At 45.1% G+C, this 26,528-nt stretch overlaps 1 protein-coding gene across 5 annotated transcripts in view; it reads right to left on the minus strand.

The window, feature by feature from the left end:
* The window catches only part of LOC119436439 (rootletin-like), a 199,970-nt gene that overhangs the window by 85,011 nt on the left and 88,431 nt on the right, over nucleotides 1–26,528 (minus strand). For 4 of the 5 annotated variants that reach the window (XM_049657691.1, XM_037703285.2, XM_049657713.1 and 1 more), the window contains exons 13-15: nucleotides 17,600–18,658; nucleotides 17,438–17,515; nucleotides 4,911–5,213 (exon numbers count right to left, since the gene is read on the minus strand). In XM_049657691.1, coding sequence (XP_049513648.1) covers nucleotides 4,911–5,213; nucleotides 17,438–17,515; nucleotides 17,600–18,658 — 1,440 coding nt within the window. The remainder of the gene's footprint in view (nucleotides 1–4,910; nucleotides 5,214–17,437; nucleotides 17,516–17,599; nucleotides 18,659–26,528) is intronic. The other variant, XM_049657710.1, reaches the window with a different exon arrangement.

Here is a 26,528-nt window from a genome sequence, read left to right on the forward strand (position 1 = left end):
CCGTCAGGAAGAATTTCGTAGTTGAGGTCACTCACTCGCCGCAGCACTTTATAAGGTCAGAAGTACCGGCTGAGAAGTTTCTCGGATAGGCCTTTGCAGCGGACAGGAGTCCAGACCAGAACCCGATCTCCTGGTTGGTACTCAACTTGGCGATGGCGGAGGTTGTAGTGGCGTGTGTCGATGCACTGCTGTTTCTTGATGTTCGTGCGAGCCAGTTGGTGTGCTTCCTCGGCTCGTTGCACGAAAAGCTCGGCTTCTTGGTCAAGACCATCAAAGGTGTCGCATGGAAGCATTGCTTCAAGCATGGTCTGAACTTCACGACCGTAAACAAAGTAGAATGGCGTGAAGCGGGTGGTCTCTTGCGTCGCGGTGTTGTACGCAAACGTTACGTAGGGAAGTACTTCATCCCACGTTTTGTGCTGAACGTCTACGTACATAGAGAGCATGTCAGTCATAGTTTTGTTGAGCCTTTCGGTCAGGCCATTTGTCTGCGGGTGATAGGCAGTCGTCTTTCGATGCGTCGTGTAACTTAATAGGAAAACGTCTTCAATGAGCCGTGCCGTAAATGCCTTTCCTCGGTCGGTAATGACGCACGAAGGGGCGCCGTGACGCAGTACAATTGTTCACAAAAAATAGCGCAACATCGGAAGCAGTGCCTTGAGGCAGAGCCTTTGCTTCAGCATAGCACGTCAAATAATCTGTGGCGATGATTATAAACTTGTTTCCCGAAGATGACCGAGGAAACGGGCCCAAGAGATCCATGCCAACTTGGTCAAAAGGTCTTCGAGGTGGGTCAATGGGTTTCAGTAATCCCGCAGGCTTCACAGCTGGCGACTTCCGGCGCTGGCACTCACGACAGGCTTGGACATACAGTTTAACGCAAGTGGCGAGTTTCGGCCAATAGTACGATTTGCGCACTCTAGCAAGGGTTCTGGTGTAGCCTAGGTGGCCAGACGGAGGTTCATCGTGGCAGGCGAACAGAATTTCGGCACGAAGCTCTGCTGGCACGACCAAAAGGTAGGTTTTGTGGCTGGCAGCGGAGTTCTTCTTGTACAGTACGCCCTGTCGTAAAGAAAAGGACGACAGTCCGCGAGCTAATCGACGGGGCAGAGTGGCGTTGCGGCCTTCTAAATGTTCGATAACAGGCCGCAATTCCTCATCTACGCGCTGCAGTTGGGACAAATCTGTCACACTTACAGCCCCAAGGAGAGCGCTGTCGTCCTCAATGTCGTTATCAGGAGATTCGACAGGCGCGCGCGACGTGCCGGCGTCTTCGTGCGTGCGCCCGGACTTGTATGCGATGGTCACATCGTATTCCTGCAGGCGTAGGCTCCACCGTGCCAGTCGTCCAGAAGGATCCCTCAAGTCTGCCAGCCAGCACAACGAGTGGTGATCTGTCACGACCTTGAATGGGCGGCTGTAAAGGTAAGGCCGAAACTTTGCAAGAGCCCATATGACCGCAAGGCACTCTTTCTCCGTAGTGGTGTAGTTGGACTCCGGGCACGATAGAGTGCGACTTGCGAAAGCGATAACTCTTTCAACGCCCTCCTGCCGTTGTAGGAGTACCGCACCCAAGCCAATGTTACTGGCGTCGGTATGAATTTCAGTCTCGGCCTGTTCGTCAAAGTGTCCAAGAACGGGCGGTGAAGCTAAGCGGTGTCGGAGCTCGGTGAAAGCGGCTTCTTGGTGAGTGCTCCAAGTGAACGGCATATCGTTTCTTGTGAGACGGGTAAGCGGTTCAGCAATCTTCGAAAAATTACTGATAAAGCGCCGATAGTACACACACAGACCCAGGAAGCGCCGGACACTTTTCTTATTGGTAGGGGTTGGAAAAGCGGCCACAGCAGCAGTTTTGTCGGGATCAGGACGGACACCTTTCGCGCTGACGACATGACCGAGAAACTTCAGCTCTTGGTAGCCGAAGTGACATTTCTGAGGCTTTAGTGTAAGGTTAGCCGATCGGATTGCCTCGAGTACCTGACGGAGTCGGATAAGATGCTCAGAAAAACTGGCTGAAAAAATGACAACATCATCTAGATGCACGAGGCAGCTTTGCCACTTCAGGTCGGCCAGCACAGTGTCCATCATCCGTTGGAAAGTTGCTGGAGCAGAGCAAAGACCGAACGGAAGCACCCGGAACTCATAAAGACCGTCCGGAGTGACAAAGGCAGTTTTTTCACAGTCCCGCTCGTCGACCTCAATCTGCCAATAGCCGCTTTTTAAATCAAGAGATGAAAAGTACTTCGCTCATCGTAGCCGGTCCAGAGAATCATCGATGCGCGGTAACGGGTAAACGTCTTTTTTTGTGACGTCGTTGAGCTTTCGGTAATCAACACAAAAGCGAAGCGTGCCATCCTTCTTCTTGACGAGTACGACCGGTGAAGACCACAGGCTGCTTGAAGGCTGGATGACGCCATCGTCAAACATTTCCTTTACTTGTGCTTTGATTGCCTCGCGTTCTTTTTGCGAGACACGATACGGCTGCTCGTGGATAGGACGCGCATCGTCGTAGGTGATTATTCGGTGTTGTGCGATTGGCGTTTGACTAACTTTAGAGGAAGACGCAAAGCATGCCTTGAATTCCAATAATAGTTGTCGCAGTGCCTTCTTTTTCTCCTGCAGCAGCTCGTTATTGATGTCAATGCCTGCGAGCAAGGCTTCATCGGCGTCGGTTTCTTCAGAAGCGAAGCACTCAATCACGTCCTCCAAGGCTTCAGCGTAGGCGATGGCAGTGCCGCGAAAAATGTGTCGATGCTCATTGGTAAAATTTGAGCAATATTTCAGCCCGGCCATCTTGAAGGTCAATGATGCCTCGTGCCGCGCAAATTCCGAGGTTCAGCAAAAGGGACATGTTGCCTTCTGCTAGGACTTGACCGTTGCGCGCCCCTTCAGATATCACCTGAACCATAACGCTGGAACGAGGCGGTATAGTTAGGCTGTCGTCGGAAACGCGAAGTCCGGCTCTATGGCGGCAGGCATCATCTTGTGCCGTAGCGTTCCTCGCAGAGAAAGTGATGTAACGCTTCCTGAGGTCGATGATGGCACCATATTCCCGGAGAAAATCCATTCCAAGAATTAAATCACGGGAACATTCACGCAGGACCAATGCAGCTAGCGAGAAACGTGCAATTTCGGATTCGTATCCTAACGGTGCTCACGCCAAGAGGTGCAATAACGTGTCCGCCAGCTGTACGAACTTGTGTCCCAGTCCAAGGCATAATAACTTTCTTGAGAAGGCTCGCCAATTTTCCGCTAATAATGGAGTAATCAGCGCCGGTGTCGACTAGCGCACTGACATTTCTCCCGTCGACGAGCACAGGTATGTTCATCGCGAACTTGTCTGCAGGCTGAGGTACAGGCGTCGTTAAATCTCCGTCAGGTCGCGGTTGCGTCGCTTGGAGGTCCAAATCTCTGGGTACAGGCGTCGTCGAATCTCCGTCGGGTCGAGGTCGCATCGCTGGGAGGTCTTCAGCACGTCGCGCGTCAGCGGCCTCGCCTCGGAAGGTCGCTGACGTCAGTTTTCCAGGCGAGGGCTCGGAGACCGTCCCTGCGTCATCCTCGACGTACCTTCGCAACTTGGATAGGATCGCCGCGGTGATGGCGATCGCGACTGGCGTCTTGGTGACTGAGGCGCGCGCTGCTGGGCGATGACCGCTTCAATTTCGGGCGGCCTCTGTCCGAACCGGGGTCGAGGTGAATTGGCAGCGTAACCCTGCAGTCCAAGTTGGCGGTAGTGGCACTCGCGGTATACGTGACCCGCCTCACCACAATGATAACAAAGCAGTCGGTCGGGCGTGCGCCAAATGTCCGATTTACGTGTGACAGGGCGGTTGTCGGGAAAGTAAGGTACTGCCTGTGCCAAGTGGAGGGCAACGGGACTTGGCGGAGCTGATGCAGGGATGGAGCGGCTCAGTGTGTCTCCATACGTCTCACGCTGGAAATCGGTCGCCGCGAGTGGGGATGTTGCCGATGCGGGGAGACTGTGCCTCAACGCGTCAGCGTATGTCGTGCGCCGAAATTCACTCGCCTGGGGTGTTCTTTCGGGGCGAGGTTGATAACAGGTTGATATAAACACAGCTTGCCATCCAAATTATCCACCATTTCCAATAACCTGTAAATCTTCCGAAACTATTTTTATGAGAGTAAAGCAAACTACAAAATAATATTATGCCATTGTGCATGCCATGTGTCAAGCTATATTATTCTGTCACTTTGATGATTAACAAAAAAGTGAAACACGGTATGTTTTGCAGGGTGACATTTTTTGTTTTACATCTGCTGGCATATTAATGGACAGCATTTCTTTCCAGGATTTCACTCTGACCTCCTGTTATCCTACATTGTAGATATTTGATAGCGTGCAAAAAAAAAACAAAAAACAATGGCACACGTTACAAATTATCGTGGACTCATGTAAGGTCCATTTAAGACTTCATTCTTGGCCTCAATCCCTGTGTCGTAGGTCATGACTGCTCTTGCTAAACTGAATAATTCTTGACAACTAGAAGTTGTCCTCTTTAAATGCACTTCAATTTTGCAGCGCAGAAACGTTTTCGGGTCTTCAGAAATGCAGAATGTGCAGGCAGAATACTGTGTTGTTTATAATTACCGCAGCAGAAATTGTCACCTTTAAGTGGATACCAGAAGAACTAGTAGGAGAAATAAAATATATTGGGAAAGTCTGGTTTAGTCTAAATGGCAAATTTATTGGTTTTGTAACAAGTCTTGCATAAAATCGACATTTAGTGCTCCAGTACAAGGTGCCCATTCTATTCCCATTCCATCCCGGGTGCTTAAATATGTGTAATGATTCCAGATTCCAACTCCACAGTTGCCACTCCGCAACTCTGGGCTATACAGCATAAACAATAAAAACAATGGAAGGTCACACGTTCAGCAGCATACATCACCTCAGAACTCTCCTTCAGTTGCCTCTCCAAGTCTTCAATCCTCAGCACAAGAAAAAAGATCTCCTCCTGGAGTTCAAACACATTTTCCGACAGACCGAACTCTGACATCTTCTGATTTGTGAGCTGTTTTCGCCAACGCCGATTGGCTGACAATGCAGACTTCCGGGGACTCTGACTGGCTAGTGAGCCATGATGGGGCAAGTTTTGGTCTATTTCAATCAATGGCTGTGCATTTGGACCAGTGGGGGACTCTGTTATCTTCACTGAGAATGAGTCCTTCAGGGACCTTTGTAAAAACTTGACCTATGGATATGGGGCAGTGGGAAATGAAGATGAACAGAGGAAAAGGTCAGTCAAAACAAGGGGACACATTAAGCCTCTCATAAGAGAAACCATCCCATGCTGCTGCAGCACTGAGTTTGTTCTTTGCTACAGTTTTGCAGCTTTTACAGCTGCCCTGATTTCCAGCTATTGTCCTGCCCACTTCTTTCCCACATTTCAACTTGCACTGGCTGAAATGTCTCACATAATTTATGACGACACTAACTAGAACTGGCTTAGGAATGCTCCCTACTTCTGAAGAGGAAAAATGAGTGCCAGCCCTTTCAAGTAGTGACTAAACACTGCCTCAGGCCAAACATGGTAGAATGCAGAAGCACCAAAAAGCTGCATCCCTGAAACCTTGATGCTTTTAGAACTTTCTTTCCCATGACCCATGCTAACAGAGGTGTAACATTTTTAGGTAGCAATCTTGGCTGTGATGACACTTTCATTTCTACAGTATAAAATCGCGAAAATATTTTACCACATGATGTACAGCCTTCCGCATTTTCAACTATATCGTGCGAGCATCCATCACACGTCATTTAAGCACCTTTAAGTGGCGATAATCAGCGAGACCGGCAGGAGTACTCTCAAGTGCACTAAGCACTCTCCTGTGCAAGAGTCATCTAATGCGATGTTCCCTTCAGGACAACGTATGACCATATTATAGAGTTCTAGCGTGATATAGTTAAAAATGCGGGAGGCTGTACATGCTCCATAACATTAGTTACTGCCATAGTCAACAGTGGAGAGTTTTTTCATAAATTTTCAACCCTGCGAGATCTGTTGCCATGGTGTGGCAAGACCTTCAATATCCTTGGCTGCATCAACTCTAGAAACTGTTTCTTCCAGTGACCTGTCTCTGACGAGGTTTGAGAGGGTTGGATTAAACAAGTGTTCAGATTTCAGAGATACCTCTGGATTGTACGGGCAATTCACAACAGACATCATACAGAGGCACTGCAAGCCAGCCCCAAATGATAGCCAAGTTTTAATGCTCTTAAGATGCAATAGCAATATCACACTGCAACACTCTGACAAAATCTGAAGGAGTGAGTAACTATTAATTAATAATAAACACTATCATGCTACAATAAGAGTCAATTTTAAGAGCAATTTTTTTCCATGACTGAATACTCTTAATGAGTGCAAAAACAATGTTCTGACAACTTAGCTCTCAGAAATTTCAGCTCTCCCTCAGCCTTCCCTTGCTTTGGAAGAAACCCCTTCATCTCCCACTGGAAGGAGAGCACATGACTCCTACGTCTCATCGTGTCTCTTCTCTATTCTTTGCATGACCAAGTAAGAAGCTAGGTCCAATTCCTTTCAACTAACCCCCTTAATGTGCTTTGCATAAAGTGTTTGGATGCTGGTAACACAGTCAGAAAGTCAAGATTCAACAAGGATGCTCACTTGACAGGGAGTCAAAACTTATGGTCACGTGTCCAACGAAAGAAAACAACACAGGCAAACATGAACTGACATGAACTGACATGAACAATTATCCTTAGCCTCAGGCCACATTTTTCTCACACAGTTTCTAGTTTCCTCTAAAATGAGACAACGAGCGCACATTACACCTATTCAAGCTGTCTTATCAGGTTCTCTCACATGAACTATTTAGAGTATTATGTGATCCATAAAAAGAACCTTTCATTTCCATAACAAGGTGAAAGACATAAGGGTGCATGAGCTGGCGCATGAGCGCATGCTTTGTACCACTGCCTGCAGCATGCAAGCTTTGCTGTTGTGCTAAGTGTGCCTTATCTCATGTGCTTGAATTATATTTATTAGTCAGTACCTGCACATGTGAATGCCACAAAAATGTGTAGAACATACAGCCACAATTAAAATCTGCAGGGCCATGCAACTAGAATGTTGCACATGTAACTACAATTGACTTCCCACAGAGTACTGGGGCTCCTATTGCAGCCACAATGCTCCAAGGCTCCTTTGTGTGAAGTAAAATCTAACCATCCCCTTCAAGAGCTTTGAAAGACAAGCAGCATCAAAGGGGTGCTATCAAAAAGCACAGAAGATGTGATCACGCAAATTAAAATTAAATTCTGGGGTTTTACATGCCAAAACCATGATCTGATTATGAGACATGCTGTAGTGGGGGATTCCAGAATCATTTTGATCACCTGGGGTTCTTTAACATGCCATCAATGCACAGGACACGGGCGGTTTTTCATTTCGCCCCAATCTAAATGCCCCCATCTAAATGTGACCGCGGTGGCCAGGATCTGACCCCGTGACATTGTGTTTAGCAGCGCAACCCCATAACCGTTAAGCTACTGTGGTGGGTGGTCATGCAAATTACCGCCTGTAAAAGCTGCATTTTGCAGAGATTGCCAATACTGTTGCTTTGCGGACCATTCTGCATAAAGACCTGTGCACTTTGTCGCTGGGCTAATGAATCTGCTGCATTAGGCCTATAAAAAAAATGTTAAAATTATCAAATACTGCCCTGAAAAATTGAACGTTTCAATGACTGGTGCACAGCACAGTTCGAACGTATGCATAGGCTAGGTAAATTTGGAGATGGCAACCAGACCCATAATAGCCAAATTGATTTTCTTTAAAGGGCCCCTCACCAGCTCTGGCCATTTTGAGCTGACAAGCACAGTGCATACAACGTGCACTAACGATCGTGTCTACTAAGTGTTACATCTCTATGCGCCGCGGAAAAAGCTGAAATTTCAAACTCAACTCTGTTTTCCCTTCTCCTCGCGGGCGCCGCACTCCAAGACCGGGGGATGACGTATATCAGCAAGTGTGCCTACACACATGTACAGTATAGACCACTTATAACGTAACCGTTTATAGTGCAGGACCGGATATGGTACGATCTTTTCAGACTCCCATTCATTTTCCATTGGAACTCCATGTATACGCATACCGCTTACAGTGCAGCCGCGTGAGACGAAATACCGGTTATAATGCGGCTCCCACGGGAAAATCTCGCCAACAAGGGCGGCAGCGAGCACGCTTCTCAACAAGGTGCGTGTTCTCGGCCGGCGTGTGCATTATTCAATGCAATCAAACTCTCATTAATTCAGACTTATTTGGCCGCACATCGGTTAATTCGGACTACTTTCGCAGCTCGAGGAGCGCCGCAAAAGAGCAAGAACGGCGCTAACGTCCAACCGAAACGAAGCGGCGGAGTCTGCATCGCCACAGCCATCAGTTGAAAACGTACGTGAATGACAGCCACGCCGGAACGCTTCGAGCCTATTTGTGTCTTTAAAGCCTGTATTCTTGCGTTTACCGCTGCGCATAACACCGCGTTGGCCACGGGCTTTCGTAACTGCGTAGTCAGTTGGTCTTTATTCTATGGCGTAGTCGTCATCCACGATCGCGTCGATAGCGGCCACAGTTTTCTCCGCAGCGATTGCGGCAAACAGTAGTTTCGTTTTTACTCGGTACGCGCGCCGGCCGCGTGCCTAAAAAACTGCATAGTCGTCATCGATGATCGCATAGATAGCGTCCGCGGTTTCGACCGCCAGTTGTTGCAGCGAATGGTAGTTAATTCGTCCAGACTTGGTGCGTGCGTCGATAGCGGTCACGGTTTTTTCCGCAGCGGTTGCGACAAACTGTTGTTTCGTTTTGACTCGGTGCAAAGCTGTCGAACCTAAAGAGCACCGGCTACCTCGGGATTGTGTTTTCGCCAGCTCACTGGCGAAAACATAATCGCGATGTGCGCGCGATAGTACAAAGCGTGTCTACATGCTTGGTCTACATGTTTTGCACACGTGCAGGGCTTGAAAATCTTTATTTTGGTTATAGTGCGGTACCGCTTATAGTGCAGATATTCGCGACTCCGGTGACTTACGTTATAAGCAGTCTACACTGTATATGCTGCGACGTCGCTCATAGTGACACGTGACATGTCGAGAATTATTCAAGGCGACATCTGTTATTTGTGTAATCTGTTGCTTCAATAGACAAATTAAAGCTTACAGAAATAACAAAACACACAAACCGAATGTCTGTGTGATTTTGTTTTACTTCGAACTACAGCAAGAGAGATGTACTTCCATTTCGTCTGCTTGTTCCCACGTCACGCACGCAGACAGCCAAACTCATTTTTTACAGTGTTACAGTGCGCGATCATGCTCTGTGATCTACTTGCTTCTGCCTCAGTGTTCGTATGGCACTGACATACCACTAGCCGGGCGTTCTTGTGTGCAGCGCGCAAAATTGCGTGCTGCGCGAAACAAGACAAACGAAACAGCTCGTGCTCAAGGCTGTCACTGGAAGTGCGCCACGCAGCAAAAAAGCAAGCAAGAAAAAAAAAAGAGCTGGGGCCCCTGCCATATGTGTCATGCGATTCTCCGGCTTCGGCATGGGGAACACAGGGAAGGAATTTCGCTTGCGGAGGCTAGACGGGGCAAGTCTCTCTCTTGGCAGTGGCGCTTGCCTCCTGAAATCATGGGTTCGCGGCACTGAAATATTTCTATCTTGGCTATTAATGAACCAATTTGAAAAATTCTTGTGGTAGAATGCTCCTTAGAGGGCACGTAACAACTTCCAGCATATAACCAAAATTTACTATGTGGCCTGGTGAGGGGCCCTTTCAGGATAAGCAGCAAGTCCTTGCATCTGAACTGAAGGGCTTTAAATACTCAATCAGAGAAGATTTTTCACTGGCTAGACAACAAGCAAGAAAAGTGCCGATAGAATTTGCTAAAGCACAAAAGAAACCGTTTACACTCTCAGTCGACAGGATTGTGCATGGACGGCAAAACTTATATACTCGACCACGTCAGCACAGCCGTTGTTTTGTCAGAAAGATGGCTCACAAATAGCACATGCGCACGACAGCACAGCCAAAAACCCACATGACCTCTCGCCACTCCTTCCTTTCCGATATCATTCACTAACATTCAAAGCATAATTCCCAAGCACAACGCAATATGCTCTTTACTAGAAGACAATGATTCAGATATTCTCATGCTCACAGAAACTTGGCTGTCCCTGCAATTTCCAATAACAAGGTCCTTGCTGATAGTAAACGCTATAACATATATCGCAAAGACTGCATCGACAAAAGAGGCAGCGGTGTCCTTCTTGGTGTAAAAAATACACTCACTTCGTACGTGCTAGATCTTGACTCGACCCTTAAGATCATTTGGATAGTCTGTGCGACTAAATACACTAAAATTCTAATTGGGACTTGCTACCATCTACCTGATTCTAGCAATACTTTTTTTGTACACGAACTTCGTAATAGTATCGCTAATGCCAAAGATCTTTGTCCCACAGATGTAATTTATCTCTTCGGAGACTTTTATCTTCCACAAACTGATTCAACCAATTTATCGTCACCATGTTGCTTTTCAACAGAATTCATTAACTTAGCCTTAGACTTTAACCTGTTTCAAGTCATTGATCAGCCGACCTGTGGTGTGAACACGTTAGACCTGTTACTGACAACGCTCCGGAAACACTTAAGACAGTGCCTTGCCAAAAAGGCTTTAGTGACCATTGTAACGATCGGCCAGTGGGGGTGGCGAACTTCCTGCGACGAATCACTTCATGAAGCTGAAAATACATCCCATGGGAAAGACCAGCGGCGACATCATGGCGAGGCATGTTTCAATGAATACATGGTTGCTGGATGTCACCTGGCCGCCGACCATGACGCTGAGACCAAGGAATTCTTGGGACAGTGCACTCGACACTGTTTCGTTGCAGCCTCTGCTAGCTGCTAAGGCCGTTCGACAGACGAGCCCGCTAATGGCTGGGCCATCCCCGGAACCAAGAGGCACCAGATTGAGTCAAGCGTGAAACCTCCCGTCTACGAGCGTCCCCTCCGTTCTTTGTGACAGTGAGCCACGTGCGCCCAAGGCTACTTTTCTGAGTATGTTTAAGGAACAAAGGCAGCGGAGTGTTTATGTGCACCCTCGTCCTCAAAGCGGAGCCTTCGGCAACATTGGACGCTCCGGTTGGAGGAAGGTGTGACCGCAGGTTTCCTTGGCCTAAGGATCTAGGGAGGACAAGGTGAACTTAAGCAGACTTTTCCGGCTCATCTAGTGTGCTCTCCCAGAGAGATGTAGCTTGGTGCTCTTCCATCTGCTCTAACATGTAGCTAGTGCTCTCCCAAAACGATGTAGTCAGCTCAGATGTAGTAGCGCTGACATGCTACGACGTACTGCGCTGCGTACTGCGGCTAGTACGTGTGTCCCCTTGTTCTGCAAGTTTGCCTTTCCTATGTAAATAAACCCTCTGTTCCGTTTCTCCTAACTCTCGATTTCGTACTCTTCACGAACGAAGCAATTCTCATCAAGTCTGCTCAGACGATGCTCCTCACCAGCTCGCAGCGTAGGCCAGCTACCCATTACGTGATGCACCGGTGGCGTAGGCTAGAGAGCGACCCTCAGTTTGACGTCAGGACTGAGACCACGACTCCCGTATCCTACACCATCATTTAAACGAAGTAACATCAGACTTGCCTCTACAATTCACAGGAATATCAAAAAGGAAATCAGGGACTACAACAAAGCCGACTACAGTCAAACCAAGAACTCACCTTGATTTAACGAAATTTGCGATGTAACAAACTATTTTCATTTCTCGATCTTAGTTCCATTAAAAACCGTGTATTTTTTTCAATTTAACGAAGTTTTAGGCAATTTCAAGCATGTAATTGGCGCCGTTATGGCTAAGGTTATTTCAAGCATCCTTCCGCATGAAAAGTCTGAGCGGCAAAAATGCCGTCAAAGCGCACGCCGGGACGCAGTAGGCGAGAAACGCCGCTGCACCATTTGTTGCGTTGATAAACAAGTTGCGGAGGCGAGGCTCACGGCAGCTCGCAGTGCTCAAAGAAACACCAGAGCTGACAATTCCTTCTGCGCAAGGGGGATGTGGAGGGAGTGAATGTGCGGTAACGTGATGAGAGGAGGGGGCAGAAACGCATGCCTATCTGCCTTCTCCTCGCGCACGACCTTGCGCGGGTCTCCTCCTCGTGCACGACTACGCGTGGGCCATGCGCCGTATCTTGCAGTTAATATCTTTGCAGCAGGCGCAAACACCTAGCCAGAACGGTTCATGCCTTCGTGCACATTGGGTTCCCGCGTGTCTAGTGTTGGCGGTCGCGTAATCTCAAGTTTCCAAGACACAATGCAAAGCATTCGCTCGCGTTGCAACAGCAAGATTGTGGTCATCGAGTGAGATCTAGTAATGTTTGCCTGAGTGCACGGCGACACCGATAAAACTACGAACATTACTTCGTGTAGTTCTGACTTTTTATTCTTTTTTTTTTGCTGAGGACGAATATCTGTTCTGTTTACACTTTCGTTTTTATTTTTGTAGGTGCCAGTCAGGGGCACAAAGCGCGGTTTACGGCGCCGCACGACACTACGCACGCAAATCTCGGACATGCTCAAGCCACGTCGATGCATTGCTCTCTGCACAATCTGCACCACACGTGCTGGAGCTCATAACCGCACTAGTATTGTAGCCCGACCTTGAGATTTGTTTATAAGTGCTTATTAACAAGACACTATCCACCAGGAATGCTCTGGGAATTTTTTACTGCTGAAACCTTAACACCTTGAATTAACGAAATTTGCAATTTGACGAAGTTTTTTTGCTGCAAGTACAACTTCGTTATATCGAAGTTCGACTGTATAACAAAATGAAGGCAGAGCTTGAAGCATTTTTCAATCTAGTTTTACTTCTGTCTTTCTACAATCGGTCTGTAAATGAAAACTGGGTGCTTTTCAGGGACAAAATGCCCTCGCTTATTAACCAGTGTATCCCAATTGACACAATTTTTAGCGATAAATCTAACCCCTGGTTTACCAAATCTCTTTGTAAACATAGAGGAAAAAATGCTTGCACTGTAATGCGAAGCACACTGGTCCACCTTCTGCTTGGGAACAAAACAAACAGTGCTAGATGAATTACTGTTCTGCAATATGCAATGCCAAAGGTAAATATTTCCACAATGATTTGCCTTCCCTTTTGCAAAATAATCTAAAGGAATTCTGGAGCTTCATATCCACTGACCAAGGTACTAACCAGTTATCATTACTGCATGAAAACAACATTCCTCTTTCAAATTCTGGTTCTACTTTTAATACGTTTTTCTTGTCTGTATTCACTCAGGAAGATCATTCTGACGTGCCATATGTCCCTGAACACAACTACCAGCACATGCAGCACATTGAAATCACGGTGGAAGGCATCACATGTTATCTTAAGCAGCTTAAGGAATCTTCATCAGCCAGTATTGATGATATTAACTCCAAGACGCTAAAAATACCCTTTTCATATCCAGTGCTATATTATACCACATCTTTTGACAGTCACTGTCGTCTGGATAACTGCCAGACGGCTGGAAAATTGCTTAAGTAATACCTATTTTTAAAATCTGGCAATAAGAATTCACCTGAAAGCTACCATCCCATATCACTCACATGCATCTGCTGTAAACTTCTTGAGCATATAATTGCCTCCCCAGTTAGGCAAGTCACTAATATACACAAGGAACACTAACGGCCCAAGCGACTCCCCTGAGGAACTCAAGACGTGACGTGACTGAAGGTTCAGTAAGTTGTTAGCAGAGGTGTACTGTAGTCTAGATGCTAAGGAATCAGTTATCCAATCTAAAACATGGGGATAAACACTAAGTCCTGAAAGTTCAGCCAGGAGTCTGTAATGAGGCACATGATCGAAAGCTTTGGAGAAGTTGGGAATGTGGCGTCAACCTGGAATCTGGCGTCAATAGATGAATACAAGTTGTGAAGAAATCCAGTGAGCTGTGTGTCACAAGAGTAGCTTTTTCAAAAGCCAAGCTGGTATTTAAATATTAAACTGTGATCTTCCAAGAGAGTTATTGACTTGTGAATGAATGTGTTCCATAAGTTTGCAAATTGTGCTTGTTAATGATACTGGTCGGTAGGTAAGGGGTGAGAAACTTTAGCCTGATTTATAAAACTTATAAATATAAAATTATATTGAATATTGCTGACAGTACTCGAGAGAGACCCTGTGACACATTCTTGAGAAGCTTGTTGTTAAATCCATTGTGATCCAGTACAGATGAAGTTTTTAGTCGGTTTACTAAGGTAAGAATGACCAACTCATTAATAACAATTTCAGACATGCTAATGTCAGATCATGCGGGCAGGTCAGGGCATGTAGTGACATCTTCGCAGGTGAAGACTGAACAAACTGTAACTCAGTAACTACGTTGCCACCATTACTAGTTAGGATTACGTCAGGCTGAGAACAGGCATTTATTATGCGCCAGGATCACGAGGGTTATTCGTCAGTAAGGATACTAAATCATGGCTGTAAAAGTGCCGACATGTGTATTTAAGCAGCGATTGATATTCATTGTGATATATTTTATATTTTTGCCATGTCTTGGAATTTTTGTCTGCTTTATTCACCATTCTATAAAGGTGCTTCTTTTTATTATTAAGGTGGTGCAGGCGTTTACTGAAGCTTCTTCTTTTTGGCGTTTTACGTGCCAAAACCAGTTCCGATTATAAGGCACACCGTAGTGGAGGGTCCGGATTAATTTTGACCACCTGGGGTTTTTTAACGTGCACTACAATGCAAGCACAGGGGCGTTTTTGCATTTCACCTCCACAGAAATGCCGCCGCCACCTCTGGGCGTTTATTGAACCAAGGAGTAGTATAATTGCATCTTATGGTAAGAACAATGACGCATGTTTCGATAAGATTTGCAAAGGTGTACCTAACATAAACCAGTTCTTGAACGGAATGTGTACCCATGAACGTGTCTGCGAAGGTGACTAATTCAAAGTTAAAGCATGGGTTCATTCATTTTTTGAGGCGTCACAGGCTGATCAGATTTCATTGACTGGCCGAAATTTCGAGACGTAAACATTAAGAACATATTCTTTAAAATTAGGGTGATAAACAGAAAAGAGGGCACGTATTAACAAAAGAAAACCTGGGCAAATACATGTGTGTGTATCAGATTAAGTAATTGCAACTTGATTGTAAGTGAAATGTATGGTTGCTGTGTGGACTCAATATCTCACTTCCTTGCACTAGTGTGTGCGTGTTTCTTCATTTCAGTTGCAGTTTGATGTCTAACCATGCCATTTTTATGCCTGTCATTTTACGTTATTTTATTTTAACTTCAATGCTAAAACCAAAACACTATTCGCTGAAAAAAAAAAGGGGGGGGGGGGGTCTAGCTGTACATAACTTCACCAATAAAACTGAAAATATACGCAAAAAAATAAAAACTGAAACAAGTAGGCCGGATTTTAAAAATATATAACAGGAAATGCTGAACCATATTTATAACTAAAAATGCTGAGAATCCACATACCCTCGCATACTGCTGCTGCTCTAGACTGCACAGATACAAACAAACCCGATTACATCAAACCTGGTTAAGAGGCATTACTGTTTATCAAGAACTTCTGAATATTGTGAGGCTGCATTGAAAACACATAGCATAATGTACAATTACATGAAAGAAAAATAATATTCACACTTATTGGATAACTCAATGCAGCACTGAACAGCCAAGTAATTTTCTCTGCAGACATGACACTACCATGCCAACAAGGAAGAAAAAACACTGTTCCTTCTGCCATGACGTGTACAATGTGTAAATTGCTGCACCTCTGCACCAGATAATGCCAAGCCAACAAACTCTCGATAAACATGCACACATGAACATTCATCAGGTGGTAGCATGACGCACATGGGTCCATGCACGCCGGTCAATGAACATGCGATTTCGTGACATCAGAGTGCTCGCCTAACAGCCAATAAGTGCCTGTTCTGGTAAAGTAAGTCCCTTTAGAAAATTCAGTAGTCAATGTCGGGGTTTTAGTACCCAAGCGCCAAATGACTTTTATAACAAATTACACACTCTATCAAACTCATGGGTGCTTTTATGCAAGTGATATAAACAGGTTTGACTGTACACCCCCGAGCAAAAGTAAACAGACCACAAGCTCGCTGAAAAAACAATTCAGAATTCAGACGCACATACTGAAATTGACTAGTCACTAGTGCACTGAAAAGTTCACAATGCCAAGTTTGGATTACAGTCCTCAATTTTAACTTACATACATAGGTGGGGAAGAACATTTGTTTTATCGCGGAATCCATAGCCAGCATACTTTTGCTCAAGGGACATAAGCACCACTAAGGTATTATATAGTGTATGTGTCACAATGTCAAGCAAACAAGAATTCTGTCTGTAGTACAGACCCTACAGGCTCAATCTAAGACCCAATGTCTGTTTCATCCACTAGGCAAATTAAATTAAAATTAAGTTGTAGGGTTCAACATACTGAATCTGCAAAGTCAATTATGGGGGACACCTGGGGTTCCTTAATCTGCACATAAATCTAAGTACAAGATAATTTTTTCCCTTCACCCCCATTGAAATGCAGCCCCCGCAGCTTCAGCGGGTAACCTGGGCCGATATTTTGTAGCGATGCATTATGCTTTATTCTATATTAGTCTTATCATCCACTGCTCATGGCCGGCTGATCCCGTTGATAACGTGAGCAGACCATTGCTCCGACCACTGATCAGGCGCGAAAAGTGCGAAAAAGCATTAGCATCAGAAAGGCATCGCTACAAAATACCGGCCCTGCAGCTGCTAGGCAGAAGGCATAAAAGACAAACCTTCAATCTCACTGCACAGTTCAATAATAAAATGCATTATAAACTAGTGCTCTAGCTAGTGAAGTCGGAAGTGGCGTGCCTTTTGCTGTCTGTCCATTATTGCAGCAGAAATCTGCAATCCCACGAGAGCTATTAACACTGCATGTAATTAATCAACGAATTCATCACAGCCCAAGTAACAAAATATTTGAGAGACCTTGCTTTTAATGTACTCCCCTCCTCACAGAATGCTCCGACGTTCGGAGCCTGTGAGGCGGCGTGAATAAATAAAAAACATAATAAAATTAATAAATAACCTATTGGATTATTAAAGGAGACCTGCATGTACACTTCCCACCAGTCATACTACCTACTGCTAGGTAATTTTTAAAATAAAGATATTGTAATTGACTTTTTGGATTATTAGAAACAAACTAAACTGTTGCCAATATTTGCTACATCTGCCAGCTTAACATAAAGCCGTCAAAATGCACATACACTTTAGCCAAAGTATATGTAATTCAGGAAAATGGAGAAACATTATTCTAGCACAGTATGTGATGTACGAGAGCAAACAAATTTACCTGTGCTTTTGCATTTCTGAGCTCATTCCTCAAAGACTCCATATCGTCATCCGCTTCTTCAGTCTGCACAGACGTTTCCTGCAAAAATTCAGATGACCAGACATGGCGATAGCTTTAAAAAGAACTGAGAAAAAACAAGAACCGCTCAGTTCTTATGCTCACCATAGCAAAGTGCTCATTTCGCTTGACAGAATCGAGGGGCACTGGAATCAACTGTCCTGTTGAATCAACAGCAAACACCAACTCATCTGTGCTTCCGGCCGTCTTCTTAAGCATGCTTGTGGTAGGTGTGAGAGACAAAGCCTCGACTTCACTCTGTAGTTCACCCACACATTCCAATGCAGAGTCAAGTTCCCCAAGCAGTTCCTTCTGATAATCTGCAGCTTCTGAATTGCCACATTCATTTGAAAGATGTGGGGATGTCATGTTATTGGAGGTACTGCAAGCTGCCTGACCTTGACCTTTCAGTGGCCTTGGATCCCCAGGAAAGGCTGCTGGATCCTTTGAGTTGTGGATTGACTCTCGCTTTGCTTTCCCAATGAGAGCATCAACGACACCTACTACATCCATCAGACAGACTGGTAAAACAGAGTACTCAACCCCAAGCAGGAGGGACAGCTGCTGCAGCTTTTCTCCAAGATCTATGGGCACGGCTACCTGCGAGGCATCTGGCCCATTGTGCACATGCCCGGTGTCTTCCAAATGCTCATCATTCACAACGCCACTCTGACTGGGCATGCAGAACTGCAAACCCCTCTCTCGTGCGCTGTTCAAAATTTCAATGAGCTCTGGAACAGTACCACTATTAGGAAAGTTGAATGTGGATAGTTCAGGAAGAACTTTTGACTCCTGCGCCAACTCGCAAACAGCCTGACACAAATCCTTCACTTCTGATGTGCACTGAGAGAGATACAAAACAGTGGCTGTATCTGATCCATCAGGTGACGTTGGTGATGCAAAAAAGAATACTTTCCCACCACGCTCAGGTGTGGATTCCACTGAATAAGGAGCAGGTAGGCTTTCACGAGGCTCGTATGAAAAGTCAGTTAAGTTCTGCTGCCGAACAATCAATTTTTCAGGGGTTGCAGCTTCTTTCTGAAAATGATTTAGCTTAGCCTCCAATTCCTTTATAGACTCATCCTTCTGCTTAAAGGACGTAAGGAAGTCTTGCAATGTCTTTTCAGTTTCCTCTACAGCCTTGTTCCTCTCTGAAAGTAGCTCCTGCACAGAGAAAACATTTCAGGGTTTCAGACAAAAATGCAAATGCCATAGCACATAGTTGAAAAGCTATTATGAAGAGAAAAACATGAGCAAGTTTTTCACAGCTGTGAGCATTACATAATAGAGTTAAACCTCGATATAACGAAGTCGGTAAAAGCAGCAATCTGCATCGTTACATTGAAATTTTGTTATATTGAAATTAGACCTTTTATGCAAATAAGTACAGTCGTCAACAGACTTTTCTAACCAGAAGGAGCCACAAAATATCGAGAATCGAGAAATTGGAAAAAGCAAATTTCAATGAGAGAAAATTCGTATTGCTAAATGTGAGAGTTGGCAACGAAATATACGGTCTCATGCAGTGTTCTGTTCTGTTTCACTGTCGACCAGCTGGTTCACATATGGGTAGTATGCTCACATGTGGGTAGAAAGCACAAGAACTGCACAATGTATGATCATGTGATATGCAAGCTCAAATTGTGATTTGCTCTGGCGCCACATGTACTATTTGCCAACTATTAAACACAAGATGGCGACCCATAAAGAGGAGGAGAATGGGCAACTATGAAGGATAGGAGAAGGAAGCTTCCACATGCTGAGGTGGGGAGAGGGCTGGGTTCCCTAGAAGATAACTAAACTTTGAAGGGCGAAGTACCTTGCCTTGTGGCGTGGCTTCACAGCAGCACGCATCATGCTGCCACGAAGCCACACCCCTCAAGGAGAAATTTGCGTATAACCCGCACCCAGACATTGCTATTAAATTTCTTGAAGTATTGGTGCGGGTTATAAGTGCAAAAATATGGTACCACGCTCCTACCATGTCCACAAATGGCAGTTGCCTTAAATGTTCTCTGTGCCTCTCGTGATATCGGTGGTTATAGAGCCTTTTTATGGAGTATTTTGCTCTAGAGAAACGAGATTGCACTACTGGCAGTGCGCCGCACATTGCCTCAGGCGAAAGCACGCAAAAGCGCACGAATGTGAAACCATTACTGCTTCTACCCTGCTACTATGTAATCAGCTGCCGGAAATGCAACCGAGTGATCGCTAACATACTGTGCTTCATTCATGCTGCAAGATGTGGAATAGAAGAGGGAAGACCTGTGCAGTAGTTGGCGGCAGAATAGTGACTGGCATATAGAAGAATGAAATGAATCTCTATATGACCAAGTCCACAGACTGCTGCTACACAAGGACTGCTCGTGTTGCCAGCCCTTTGTGATGCACGGCTTTCCTCGAGGATAAAAAAATTCACTCATTTGCCAACATTGTATCGCTAACCTCCAGAGGAAGGACTTCAATTCCATAATGTGAGGTACCAATCGTTGCACAGTGACAAAGTAGCAGCGCCGTTTTCCGGAATAGTAAGTTCCTTGTACATTGTATACACACATCCACCCCAAGACCCACTCAAACTTACGCCCACTCTATCACTAATGTTTTAAGAATAAGTGAACGGAATCAATGTGCAGAAGAGTGCATGACGATTACACCAATAGCACATGAATGTTTGAAGCTGAATGTTTTGTGACGGTGCACAGAGTAAGCAAGTGACTAGTGATAATACGCTTTTGCTACAAGCTATTATGCAGTACAGAACATCTATGTTCCAAGCCTTAACTGTGAGTGGCAAGAACAAATCTACCGCAACTGATCACACCCGCGAGTGATAAGGCAAAAAATAAACAATCAGATAGCGACCACACCGAGGAACGTTACTCAGTCAGAAACATAACAAGCTGCTGCCTTCAAAGTGATTGGGAAATAAAAAATGAAGAGCAAAAGACACTATAATCCTGATTTATTTCAGAAGCACAACGTTTGGACAGATTCGAACACATTTCTAGACCCGCTTCTAGTGCTAGCGTCGTATATGCTGCTCGCAACGTTTTAACAAGGCGTAATAAGCTCAGAAAGTGCTTACATGTCCTCTAAAGCTCTGGCCAAAGCTTTGTGTCGTCCACCCAATCACTGTCTACAAAACTGAGGTTTGCTGAGCCGAACCAGCATTATGCACATCCATTGTAAACATGGAGGAAGCCGAGGCAAGCAATGGACGCGTCACCATGCGATCAAACATGGCGGCGCCCATGGGATTGCCATGAAAAGGGTGTATATTAGAGTAGGCATTCATCACGAACAGGTGCATTAGTAGCAACATCATATGAGAGTGTGCTTAAAGGGGCCCTGAAACACTTTACTAACCATAGAATGACCCCACTATTACAGGACGTCATTTTACGAATCTCGTGCCACAAAATTTTTTCAAATCCTTCAAGTATAAGTGGAGTTATTGCACTAATATGTGGCTCTCTCTTTTTGTCTTCGCTAGCGCCCTGGAAGTTACACAGGGAAAAAGCCAAGGGTGAAAGGGCTTGTCACAGCAATCCGTGGTGATCGCGGTAGACTACACTACGCAGCACACACAAGGTCGATTCACATAGGTCGCGAAGCTTCTGGCGAAAAGCGGTCCAGAACGAATTGTCACCGACATAAGCAAGGATGGTTATGGGAGCAGCGATTGAAGCGCGACTGTGTTTGGAGGGAAAGAAGAAAGTTGGGAAAAAAACAAGTGTTTTATAATTAAAGAGACACAGTTAGATTCATTCAATGGAAATAAAATTCCTAATCAATTTTATATACGCATGGCAAGAAAAGGAGACAACTCTATTTTACTTTATCATTATCAATAAACACCTTTTTTTCAGCGTCTACCGTAAGAGCGCCCATCGATAGCAGCAGGCGCTGACGCCGCTATCACTTAGAATGCAATGCAGCCCTTGAAGTGTGCAGAAAGGCGCGCTCGTAAAGTTCACCTGTTACAATACGCCCCCCTCACATGTGTTCTTTTGCTTGTCGATGTTTGTCTAAATTTGGTGATGCGGGTAATTTCGTTGTTTAACCTGTTCAGTCAATAGCAGTCAGTTGCGACCGCCAGATAATTGTTTAATTTAGTTGTTTTCGTGCGACAGCATTGGCCGACGGGCTTGGCGTCCGACGAAAGGATGAGCACTCTACGCCCAAAGCGTTCGTCGGCCTCCAAAGAAAGTATGTTCTGTGTAGGGATGCGATTTTGACACCTATACAGCTGACCTTTTCCTGCATTGCTTTCCACGCTGAAAGCTCGGAACGCCCATCAAGTCGAATGGCGGGGCATTTGAATATACAGCTGTAATGGCAGGCCTCTGAAAACAAATTTCGCGTCTTTGAGAACAAAATGACGTCACTTCTGTTTTTAACGGATATAACGTCACATTATTTTTTCTTCCACCGGAAGTGTTCCCTCCTCACACAGATGGCGCTAAGCCCCATGTGCTGCCGATGAACTGCCATGTTTTGAATGTATGGGCTTCTATGGAAGCTTTGCTACCAGGCATATTTACCTTGGCACACCACTGTTATCTCAGATGTCACATGCAGCAGACACAGATACGTGCAACTGTCGTGCATAGACCGGCAGCGCAAAAATGAAATTATTTTTCTGTCTCTGAGATCGCAGACATATACATGTTTCATTTATTTAACTCAAAATTAGCAATTAAGTATTACTGAGAATGTTCTCACAATCATGAAACCAGCCAATAGCTGTTGCCACCAACAGCTATTAGCTGGTTTCATGATTGCATGATTGCATATTACAGAAGCAAGAGCAAGCGACTATCACTGTTTCCGATACGAGCTTTTAATTTCCCTGCTGCATGAAGTGCAATAATATTTGGCTCAAATGTTCACACGGGCCTCTTGTACAGACTGGAAATATTTTCAAAATGTTCAAAAAGTGCTTCAGGGCCCCTCTACAACTAATGGACTGTTTTTATCGCATAGCTCTTTTACATCAGGATGCAAAAAGGCTGCGTTATCAAGGTTACACCACTGCTAGAGCTTTTGCACCAGCAGTTGATTGTAGATCTGACTGAAGTTGATTGTAGATGCTCATGGCAATAAGAGAGCTTTAAATGGAGTAGGTTATGCTGCTGCTCCTGCACTGACACCATGAATGGCAAGATCAGGGTGGTTAGTAGAAAATCCACTAGAGACCAAGAATCGGTAGTGTGTACATAAAGATAAATTTGAAGAAAAATTGCACAGCTCTCAGTCACACCATTAGGTGCACATGACTGCAGCCCCCGCAGAATTCAAATTGTACAGTGATACATGCACCTAAAAAAGTCAGTCGCTCTTTAAAATAATTCCACAGAAGCACATGGCTTTTTCTCTATTTTTCTATAGCCACAGATTTAACATAACTAACATGCCTAAATACCTCTACCACTGCATTTTTTTTTCGGCTAAATTATTACTCCACAACATTGCATGCCGTGAACATGATGTGGTATGGCTGAAGCTAGGAAAATAATGTTTCGCAATGGAAATGCACTGCCCCTACTTGCATGAAGCATCAGCCTACACATTAAAGTAGCTACTTCAGTTTAAACTCCAAAGTTCTCAAATTTTACTGCAATGATAGTTAAAAGCTGAAAACTGGGCTGTTGCGTCAGTCCATTTTTTGTTACATCTTCATCGTTATGCCACCGTTATTGTGTCCTTGTTATTGCATTGTCATTGTTGGGTCACCTCATCGTTTTAAGCTTCACTTTCACTATACGCCCACCGATACAGGGACTCAAGCTCCGGTGCTGTGTCAATGTGCTACCATGCAACAGCTGCACTAGGTAATTTATGCAGCATTTTGTGTGCCAAGCAGACTTGGAGAGTATTGTGGCATCTAAGTATTCATTTCAGAGGTTACACCAAGCAATATTGTAGCAGACAATGTTGTGCACATTGCAAAAAAAAAAGGTTGTTCTTGAGAACATATTAGTGGTTATGGTGGCTAGAAGGTATAGGTGGCGCGAACGGGAGGGGAGCGCTGCTCCTTTATTTCATGCCTCGCGTAGGTGGCGCTGCTCTAGTCACCTTGATGCATGCTGCTCGCGCTTGGTGAAGCTCGCTTCAATTGCGGGGCTGTCGCCACTAACAAAACACCACAATTATTTTATTCGCTTAGAGTATTTGAGCCTGACCAGTAAAATAATCAAGTCAAGGGTGACGCCGACAGCAATTCCATTCTACGAGACCGCGAAAGCAGATGATCATTGCCCCTAAGCTTGAGCGGCAACTGCACCAATTCTGAGCTTTCCTTGTCTGAATGCATATATCATCTGAATGCGTATTTATTATCTTTCCGCTTCCCGATGCACACAATGGTCGCAGTTATATAGCTAATGTGTGTTTTTCTATTCTTGACAGAGGTGAAACTTATCCAGATGTGTCACGAGAAAATGTTTGTCTCTTTTACAGTATATAAACATAGTATGAAAAACAGCACTTCAGTAGAGGAGAAAGAAATTGCAGTTTCAGTGACAGAAAACTCCCACGCAAAAAAACAAACATTTTTTATTGCACTTAAGGACAAGCATGTGCCAAGAGAAAAGAGAAATAATACAGTGTAGAGATAATTGCTGAAATGTACATTTCGTAGCAGGTAGATTGAAAACATCATTTCCAGGCAAAACTGCTCAGTGAAACATTAAATTAAAGCACACATCTCAGTTTGAGCGGTTTCATCCTTTGTTGCCTTTCTTCTCGCAGCGAATTCTGCGTCTAAGTAGAAGTGTAGTCTACTTAGAACGTAGAACTTTATCACTTTGTTTGTCGCAGATATGTACTGTGTTCATGACAGCCAACAAGCTGTAACTTGGCAAGTTTCAAGAAGGACACCAAGCCCAAAATGCTCTCTCTTCGGACTTCGTGCACACTAAAACAGTGAGTGAATGTGTGTTCAAGGGATGTCAGAAGGGCATTTAGGTTTGGCGATGGAAACAGAAGACCGCCTCAGTCAACTGCACTGGTATAAGACAGGCTGTGTCTGGAGCAGTTCCGTCTTTGAGAGGGAGGAGTTGTCTGCAGCACTCTTCACATTTTGTTCCAGCGATGCATTTTTCCACCACATAGCCAGCGATGTAATATATCAGCCTTGAATCACTCGCCTGAGTGATGTGTGCTCGATGCCACACTTTTTGAGCACCTCATTTGCCTCACTGAGGTCCCCCACATCGAGAAGCTGGTCAATCCTGTTCCGAGACCTTGCCTTCTTCACGTCTTCAGTCCCGATGAAGCTGTCCAGAAGTCCAGTGGGCACATTTCCATGACTTGGTGACTTTGCCAGGTATTGGAAGGTCAGGCAGTTCACCGAAATTAAAAACTGTGTAGGGGTGGGATGGACGTTGCACCTCGACATCTGCCTAACAATCCCAAGGAGTCTTTCAATGTGGTCCTGGCTCAGCCTGGACGTCATCAGATATCGATAGCCGAGTTTTGTTGTGACATAAGAGAGAAGAGCCAGGTGCTCGAAAGTGTGACGCAAAGTCCTTCGCTTATGCTCTGACTGAGGTAGCCTTGCGATTGTGACCCTGCAATTCTCTCCCAAGAGTTCAGATAGGCCAAAAAGTCTTTGATGCATTTTTCACGGGCTTTGCTTGGCCTTAGTTCATCAGAGCTACACCTTGAGGTCATTGCAACAACTAGTGCTCTCATTTTGTCCACAAAGGCAACAGTAGCAGTTGAATTTCCACACTGCCTCTCAATTTCATCTTTGTACAAGAAGAGGCCTCGTGGGGCCTCATCACTGAATAGGCAGAATGCGTAACTCACCCTCAAATTTTCTAGTCCATTTGGATGGACAACTGATTTGTTCACATGTGGCATTGCTTTCAGGGTTGTGTCGTGCCTCTCATCACATTTACAGGCACAGTCCAAGTGATCAACACAAGCATGTCCTTCAGGAAGTTTAAAGCCAGCTTGCACAAACCTATTCCTCACACACTTAACAAGGTGCGGAAGGTCCGACAAAAAATAGAGAAAGCGTTCTGGATCAGTGGGGTGCTGTCTTCTGCAATTTATTTTGTCTTATTTTCCACATATTCCAAATGAACGCCACATACTTCTGTTCCAAGATGCTCCGTCGCAAGTGACAAAATCAATGTGCAGTCCTGCATTCTCGCTCATAATTACCGCCTCCAGAATTATCTGGCAGAGGGTATCCGATTTGACATTGCTACGAGAAACAACCACACCAAGGATTTGATGCCAACTCCCCGAGAAAGGTTGAGACATGACAACTAGTTTCTTCTGGTTGTCTGGGGTCAGCTTCCCAAGATCAACGAAGCCTTCTATGTTGCCATCAGGTGCAAGCCTTGTACGTTCCGACAGTTTCATCTCATCGATGAGAAGACCACCATGACGCTGAAAAGGCTCCATTGATCTTGTTTTTCTGCAACAGCAGCAAACACTTCCTCACTTAAACCAAATCCACTATTGTAGCACTTCAGATAGCTATGCAAACAAGTACAAGAAGGCAGAGTCATTATCCTGTTTTTCCTGATGTGCTCGTAAAGGCGAGGGCTTTTCAGGCACATTATAGCACATTCAAGCACCCACTCGCTTTTGTACCTCATTCCTTTTGTGCTTCATCGCTTTGAAGCAGTGAGGCAAGCCAAGATCTGTTGCTGCTGCTTGATGGGCATGCCTTTAATCCTCTCTTTAAACACGGAGGAATCAATCTGAATTCTCACGTTTGAGAGTTTGGATTAGGGACTTTGCCTTCAGAATACAAAGCTTTGACCTATGCAGTTTCGCTGTCTTCATTTTTATCTTGTATGAAGGCCTTTTAACCGGGCCTTTGGTGTTCTCTTTTTGTAGGAAGCTTGATTGAGAAGCAGTTCTCTCAAATACTTGCATTCAGGGCAAGGTTTACCCGCTGTCCGACTAATTCCTGGGCAGGATGCGCTGAAACACTTGCCACCACAAGCCTTCGTCCTCCATTTTGCACTTGCTTTGAACTCGCCCTCTTCACCAAAGCCTTTGCCCG

This window comes from Dermacentor silvarum, chromosome 1 (genome assembly GCF_013339745.2).
Source record: "Dermacentor silvarum isolate Dsil-2018 chromosome 1, BIME_Dsil_1.4, whole genome shotgun sequence".
NCBI lineage: Eukaryota > Metazoa > Arthropoda > Arachnida > Ixodida > Ixodidae > Dermacentor > Dermacentor silvarum.